The sequence below is a fragment of the Falco punctatus genome, assembly GCF_963210335.1.
Source record: "Falco punctatus genome assembly, chromosome: Z".
In the NCBI taxonomy this organism is placed as follows: Eukaryota; Metazoa; Chordata; class Aves; order Falconiformes; family Falconidae; genus Falco; species Falco punctatus.
The window spans coordinates 58,143,852-58,152,424 of record NC_137586.1 but is presented as its reverse complement, the minus strand read 5'-3'; the positions used below and the strand labels follow the sequence as shown (position 1 = coordinate 58,152,424).

At 38.0% G+C, this 8,573-nt stretch overlaps 1 protein-coding gene across 4 annotated transcripts in view; it reads right to left on the bottom strand.

Moving 5' to 3' along the window:
• Positions 1-4,426: 4,426 nt before the first annotated feature.
• Positions 4,427-8,573, bottom strand: part of PAM (peptidylglycine alpha-amidating monooxygenase) — a 154,240-nt gene continuing 150,093 nt past the window's right edge. For all 4 annotated transcript variants that reach the window (XM_080371255.1, XM_080371257.1, XM_080371256.1 and 1 more), the window contains 3 exons: positions 7,345-7,548; positions 5,777-5,833; positions 4,427-5,242 (listed from right to left, as the gene is read on the bottom strand). In XM_080371255.1, the coding sequence (XP_080227381.1) occupies positions 5,067-5,242; positions 5,777-5,833; positions 7,345-7,548 (437 nt within the window). In that variant the 3' untranslated portion in view covers positions 4,427-5,066. The remainder of the gene's footprint in view (positions 5,243-5,776; positions 5,834-7,344; positions 7,549-8,573) is intronic.

Here is an 8,573-nt window from a genome sequence, read left to right as displayed (position 1 = left end):
ATGCAAGTAATCTCTCGAGCTGCAGTTTTAGGATGTGCGGTGACTGAAGAAAGCAGTAACAAACATGGTGGGGAGGGTATCGCAGCACTGAGGAACAGTGCAATGGCCAGGGCAGGGTTCAGCTCTTAAGACCTACATGGTAAGTAGCACCAACTTCAGCCTGTTACAGCTGCGTATGTAGGTTGCTTCATCCCCATTCTGACAAAATTCTTAAAATCTAACTAAAAAAAAAAAAAAAAAAAAAAAGAGTAGAAGATTTAGGTTGCCTATATGTTTCAGTTTGAAAACATAGTTTGTAATTAATAATTTCCCTAGTTTGTTGACCTGTTACCACTGACTATTTGTTAGGAACAGATTGCTCCACTGCATCTTTAAAATGGTACTTTTGGCACAGTTCCCCAGGAAAAAAAAAATTGCCTCTGCATCATCTGCGTATTTTTTTAAAAGCTGTACAATAAAATCAGACAGAGCTTCACTTGCAGGTTGTTGTGCTTTACATGCAACTAATTAATAAGAACCACTAGCAGAAAGGAGCTAAAGAAAGGAGCAGTTCAGCAAATGTGCCTTCATGACCTGTAAAATTTAGAAAATTTTGAAGTCGCTTCCAAGTTGACTCCCATGCAGCTCTTGCTGGGACCTCTCCAAATATGCTGTAACAAAGCCAGCTGGATGTTCCTTTAGGTTTTCCAGCCACCATGTCGAGAAAACAGCAAGAAGTCTGCAGGATTTGCTTGGATAAATAGCTGCCACTGGAGATTTTAAACCCACCTCTACACTTAGTCCCCTCTTTTCTTCTGCCATTAATGTTTAGCTATGCGGATGAATTTAAATTTTTCACAGGTATTGGAGTTCGATGAGCAGTTATAGTGTAGATTTTGCTAACCAATTCTGATAAAATGGAGAAAAAATATTTTCACATTTAAGAATTAAAAGAACAGGTAAAGGCAAACCAAGGTGCTAAAACTTGAGGGTTTACTAGCATCTGTTTTACATAGAAAATACCATGGCCTGATTGCAGCTCTAAATTTTAATTGACCTGGACATTTGGTTCTAGGGGTTTTTTTTTATTAGTACATTACATGAATCCACACAAACTGCACTACATTGTAACACAGTCTTTCACATTTAAATATATGTCCTAACATGCAATTAAATCATAAAATTGCTTTTGAATTGCTCAGCAGTGACCTGCTCTCAACTTGTATTGCTACTGCATACAGAGTCTTTCAAACAACTTCCCAGGTGTGTTTCAATGGCAAGATAAAAATCACGTACCATGACCCACACAATCCTAAGCCTCTGCAGCATAACAGACATTACTGACCTAAAAGTTCTGATAAAATATAAATAAATGCTCTGGCAAGCAAGAAGCTGTTGCAATTTACTTCATTGATCTATAAATCTTCATTAACAACTACAGTGCACTACTAATTAGCAAACTCTACTTAATCAAGGTGCTTCCCAAGGAATCAATTTACACCTAATGATACTTGTGGCAAGGACAGCTGCTTAATTGGGATGGTAATTTCATTTAATTGGGACACCTTCCAGTGACTTGGCTGACAACCTGCATGTTACAGTTCAGTGCATCCTCCTCATGGCAGCTTGCAGTTGCCCTGTTCTGCCCTCACAGCTGGTTCACAGCGAGCTACTGAAAATCTGACGCTGCTTGCCAGTGGAGAGTGGCCACCTTGCCATCACTGAAGGACTGCCAGTATGTCAGACTATTCAAAACAGGGAGATGCTTGATACTGTACTACCACAGGGAAATGTGATTAGCTACTTCATCAGCCTAATTTTAATGAAAATATTCAGTCTCTACAACAGCTGGGATTCTTCCATCTTAAAAAGGCTTAAGAAAAGATTAATCAGCAATTCATGATAGTTAGTGTCATGTCTTTGAAGTCTTAAAATGTGCAATTCCATGTCGTTTATTAAAAAGCAGTCTTAACTCAGACAATTGCTGAAACTATTAACAACATAGAGTCCAAATCCACTAGCTGAGATTGAATAATCAGTATTCAATATTTAATATATACCTAGTAATATTAGCACATAGAACCTGCTAGGATGGAGGTCTGCTGGCTTATTAAACGTGAGAGTTATGATTACAGAAAGCGTATGTCTTCTTTTCTTTTTACATGAATTTTCTATAACATCTCTGGTACATTGTTTTCATAAGATGCAGTGTTAATAAAGAACTAAAGAACATTCCGTGCCTTCAGGCAGGTTCAGATTTTCTGCCATTGCACCTGTATGAAATTAAAGCATGCAACTTGAGGTGCTGAAGTTTGCTTGCTGCTGTCAAGTAGTTTGTTGCCTGTCAACGCAGGCACCAAAGAATCACAGAATGATTTGAGTTGGAGGTGACTCTGCTCATCTAGTTCCACCCTCCCTGCATGGGCAGGGACACCTTCCACTAGACCAGGTTGCTCAAAGCCCCATCTAACCTGGCCTCCGACACTTCCAAGGATGGGGCATCCACAGCTGCTCTGGGAAACCTGTTCGAGTCTCACCAACCATACAGTAAACAACTTCTTCCTAATATCCATTCTAAATGTACCCTCTTCTAGTTTAAAACCATTGTCCCTTGCCCTATCCCTACAGGCCTTGGTAAAAGGTCTGTCTCTTATAAGCCTGCTTTAAGTACTGAAAGGCCGAAATAAGCTCTTCTCGGAACCTTCTCTTCTCCAGGCTGAATAGCCCCAACTCTCAGCCTCTCTCCAAAGGACGGGTGTTCCATCCCTCTGATCATTTTTGTGGCCCTCCTCTGGATCCACAAGAGGTCAATGTCCTTCTTGTGCTGGAGACCCCAGAGCTGTGTGCAGGACTGCAAGTGGGACTTCAAGAGAGCAGAGCAGAGGGGAAGAATCTCTTCCCTCAACATACTTCTCGTTATGCAGCCCAGGATTTTTGGTAGAGACCAATCTCTGAATTCCAGAGAGCAGAGAGTATTGCAAATGTTGAATTAATCCATTTTAGCTGGTACTTGCAATTACTTTTAAAACTTTAAAAAACTTTAAAATCCCCCAACAATTACAGTTCAGCTACTCCCCCTTAACAGAGCATCTTTTTAACGGGAGATAAGGATCAAATAAAGGAAAGGAGCAAGCAGGCAGCTGCATATTATCTGCATCGACCTAATACCATGGAGGCAGAGAACACCCCACATCACATGGACATAAATGAGCTATCTAAATGTTAGAAAATATACCTTTACTGATCACTTTTGAGAAAAGCCTGTGAACTTTCAGAACTGATGCCACATAATCACCTGTGATAGTGGTGCCCCCACACCTTTCACCGGTCTCCTTGAAAACTTCCTGTAAACTACCTGTTATCTTTGCAGACAGCTTTAGAAGATCCTTCCCAACTACCTTATTTATTTGTAATCATATACACGGAGATCAAGGCCACAGCTAAAAATAACAGGCAGAAACAGACTGTTTCCTTGTAACATTAGGAAAACAGAAATTAGCAGGAGAGGAAGCAACTTAAGAGGATGCACCAAATACATACAACATGAAACTGAGCCTTGTACTCAGTATTTTAGAAAGCTGTCCTGGAGATTTCTCTATACTGGAGAAAAAATGACCTGTCAAGGATTTTAAGTTTTGGTTGCAGAAAAAGGAGATTTATAAAATCTTGCTGAGGGAGGAAATCTTGTCTTCTGCTCCACTATCACCCTTTTTCCTGCAAAAAACATCTGGCAAAACCTGTGCCACAAGGAGCCTATTTTTCAAGCTCAGCACCAGCAATAGCTATTACAACACCGCAATGATGATAAAGAAAGCTGTTTCATGAAACCCTGTGGCAATTACAGCTGTGTACACTCTACTTATAATACATGTTTTAAAAGGAGATTAATCACGCCCTGATCCTCAAACTAGACTCATAAATTATGATGACGTCACACAATGATTCACACTTCAGATGACTCATACAGCCAGGATCATCACCTAGCAGGTCTTCTACAGGTCTCATATTCAATGAGTAAACACATCATGGGATTGAGGACTCCTGTTGTATGTATGAAAAAGGAAGTGTGGAGAAACAAGAAAATCAGTACTACAAATCAGAATTAGATGCCTACCCTGACTAATTTGCATAGTTAATTTGAGACACAGGTTTCCTCTTAGCTGTGACCATGTTTTATTAAATAGCCTGCAATTTTATTATACAAGTAAAATTCCTCTTCAAATGTTTAAGCTTGACTTTGTACATGTATGTAAATTATTAGTCTTTAAAAAAAAAAGCTTGTGACATAGCAAAATATTTTTCCATCTTCCATACAAAACAGTACTTTCTCTCTGCTGGTAGAAGACATCAAGTTTTTTACTGTATTAAGTGGTCTGTGTAACACTTACAAAAGTTATATACAAAAAACTTAAAAGTATGCAAAAATTCCAAAGTACACTCCGACAGCTAATGCTCTGCGAATACTTTATTACACAAATTACATTCAGCTTCTGAAAATAGTGTTCTAACAGTGATAGCATCTAAAAATAAGACATCCGAGAAACACAGCAAGTTAGGAAGAAGAAAAAAAATTAAATAGAGACTTTTTTATTTCCTTCAATGCAATATAATGTTAGTGATTTTAAAAAAATAGAAGAAGATTTAGCAGCTTCATTTTCTTGTGGCACTGTATTTTCTCTGTACTGCAACAGGTTAAGGACATTGAAGAGGAAAGGCACACAACAGAAACTGGCAACTGAATAGCTATGGGAAAAAGACTTTGATGAAGCAGATAGTAAGACTTATTTACAGGATCCCCAAATTGCGATGAGAAACTACTACTGCTTTAAATCAGTGCTGCAATTATAAGACTGTATGCTTTATTAAGGTGTTCACATAAAAAACAATGGCACTGAAATGGAACTTCCATACACTCCTCCATTTAAAAAACAGAACTCAAAACAAACAAAAGTCAAAGGAACCAGTGTACAGCCCCACACAGACTAGTACAGTTTACTATTAAATACACAAAATCTTCAACATGCTTAAGGGAAAAGGAATCTGACATTCTGGGTTGAATTGTATAATGGAGAACTCAAAGGCTGGTTTCAGGATGATGAAGGTGCTGGTGGAGGTGCTGAACACTCTTCCTCTGAATCTGTGCCATCATCTTCATCTTTTTCTTGATCACTTCCTTCAGTGCTCAGTCGGTCAAAGCCTTTTCGGCTGTAGCCTTTGTGACTTGCAAAGAAGTTTCCAAGGTTAAGGCCACCGCCACCTTTCCCTGTGGAAAGGCAAGGCTTGTCATACAGTTTGCTTTACTGTACGGGGGGAATAAAAATCTATCTGCTCATTCAATGGTACAGTGGAGCTTATTTTGAGTTTCCTTCCAGAAACTGTTCTTAAACATCAGCACATAAGCCACAAAAGCTAAGTTTATAGGAAAGAAGGCAAGTCATCTTTGAAGCAGAAGTCCCAAACTACTTTTTTCAGCACCCACTGTTTCATTAAGTTTTTAGAAAGGCTATCTGTGTGCCTACCCATTTGCCCTTTGTCTCAAAGTGCTTCACTGCATTCACCAGATCCACAGGTAACACATTATTACTGCTTTCCCACTGGTAGTGACATATCCTTTTCAGCAGGCAGATAATAATGGATGAAAAGTATCATAAAAGATATTTCCACAAAAAAACTGAGGTTTTCCCCCAATGCTTCTTCTGAGAAAGTTCCATCAAATCTGTTACTCAACTAGAAGTGAATACAGAAAAAAGCCTCCAGTTACTGCATTCTTAAAAGACCTCCAGCGACCCAGACTTACCTCTAAGTCTGCCTAAAATTCTCCCTGAACTTGAATCAAGTTTGTGTTCCCCATCAGCTGAAAAATAAGGTAATTTCAGAAATAAGCTAAAAAAATCACATTCCATAATTAAATAATGATCTGTATTTTCTGATACAAAGTACATTCAACAAATTGATCATCAGCTCTAAGAAACAAAACTGGTACTTTTCAGCTTCTTGATTAAAGTGAAATTATACTTCCTAATAAAATTATCATACCATAGATGTTCAGTTCATGACAATTCAGCCATTAAGAAGATTTGAATGTAAGTTATTTCTGAGATTTTCATTCCCTCAACTGTTCACTGATGTTACTGTGAAGAGTTTACAGGAAGGACAAGAACTTCGTAATTTATAAGGTGCAGAACTTCATTCTAGCACACTGCAAAATATAGCTTGACATTTGAAATGGTATAGATTCCCTTCAGAGAAGACTGGCTTTCGGATGAACTTTCCCCCCAGCCCTCACAAACCATATCCTCCCTCCCTGGCATCCCTTTCTGTTCTTTGTCCTAAGACAAATTAAATGCCACGACTAAACTGTCTTTTCCTATATACTAGTCAGTTTCCATAAATCCATGCAAGAAGTTTACTTTGCTCTTTGACACAGTAAATTCAAGCGCTGCTTGAATCCAAATGGAACGCACGGATACTATTGTGGAGCATATCCATTAAAAGCAGTACTGCAGTAGTCTACAGTATTAGCACATGTGATGTGCTAAACACGTTTGAACACAAAGAGTCGGGAAGCTGCACACTGAAATCTTCAAATAAAATACATCCAATTAAGTCTCACAGCAATATTAGATCACTGAGTTACCTACTCTGTCCTAGTATGTCCTAGTCAGTGGCAGAACTGTGTTATCTGTTCCATGTAAATTTTCTTCTTTTCATGAGAATATTTTGATAAAAAATATTTATGCAATACAAAATAACAAACTCCTACTGCATGCTACCAGTTTCTTGAAAGTAATGTTATTATATAATAGGAATTAAGAAAAAATATACATAGCATTGTTAAGCACCAATTAAAGCTCTCACAGCAATGGATGGAGGTGCATTATGGAAACATATCTGAGTCACAAAATGCACGAGGTAGTAGTGAAAAGTAACATATAATCTCTTGTAAATGTTATTTGCATTTTGCTTATACCTTTGTAATACCCATAGAGTCTATTGTTCGCAACAAGCTAAAGATCCCAAGCTGAAAATCGAACTATGCCCAGAGTATGAAAACTTGTGTATTCTAAAAACTAACATGAATGTATTCTAGTTGTTTCTGAGATACAAATTTTCAGCTTGACACCAATTAAAGTTTTAGATACATGTTCACTTTTCAAAGGCGGTGGCTTTGAGATGCAGTATCAAAAACATTGGGGGATGCAGTTGCTGTGTGCATGCTGATTTGCAGTTTTCATACAGTGTCACAGTAACTGTTCAGAAAGCTAAAGGGATGGTAAACCTCTCCATATTCTCATCCCTCACTGTTCAGTGACATTTTGAACTGGAATAATAAAAGCCTGTTCTCTTAGAGTTACTCTCAGTTACCTCCATAGACAGTTGTCTTCCTCCACCGAATAAATACTAAAATTGCCAGCAGGACAACAACAGGGATAATTAGAAGAGTTGTAATAAGAACAAAGGACACTCCAGTGCTGGCCTGTTGCACCGAATGTTGTTTTTCCTGCTTCTTTACAGGGTCTGTCGATTCCGGTTTGCTTTTCAATCTGGCTTCTACAATTGCTTCTGACTCTTTAAAAAGAAGACAATTTCAGTATGCAATCCATATGCATCAAGCAACACAGAACATGGCATTAAAGAACAAGTTAGAATATGTGAAGCGTTGAGTAGCAAGGAAACAAAAGACAAGCATTTATGGAGAGACATTTTTAGCTCTTGCTGATGCTACCCCAAATGTAAGGCAGAGAGAGTCTGAACGGTATCACTGACTAACAAAGATGCCCTCCCTTTCCTAGAATGGAGAAAGAAGAGGTGTCAGGCAGTTTTGTCTTGAAAAGTATCTGTAATTTAAAATATAGGAAAATCCTCAAAAGATCTATTTTTGCAAACAGGTGTGTGATGTGGTATCAAACAAATATATACTTTTGATAATAACACTTCCAGAAGAATATAGAAATCCAGCATGTGCTGTATTATCATAAACAAAAAGGAAAGCATTTAAAGTTCCTTTTAATAAACTTGTGACAAAGGGTTAAATTTTCAGAACTGCTACATCCTGTGAAGGAACTCTGGCTCTGTAAATCTGGAGAGCTTTTGAAAACTGCATCCAATCATTCCTGACTTAATTTGTTACCTCTCCACCTACATGGAGAAAAACAATTTCAGTAAAATTCTCCATGCTGTTCTCTGTGTGGAAAAAGGATCACATGCTTTGTGCTAACTTTTAATGAGTAAAACCATATATATATATAGTCTGACTTAACTGCATGTCTTAAGAAGTAACTGCATCAGAAATACTCTGGATCAACTCTGTTTTGATTCTGTGTCAAACTTAATATGATGTTCTGTTCTGAAAGAACAGCAAATGCTGCAGTTTACACTTAACACTAATATGATGATAACAATGATATCATTGTTATCCCTAATACAATGATAAAAATGATACAATGATAACATGCTGTCTGTTCAAGTAGTAGTTATAGCCAAGAGCAATTTTCCTCCACCATCTTGCCCACCTCTGGGCAAAGCTATAGTTCTCCACATGTTTTCCCTGGCTTCACAGCAGTGTAAGTGATAGTAACAGCTCGTTACCAGGA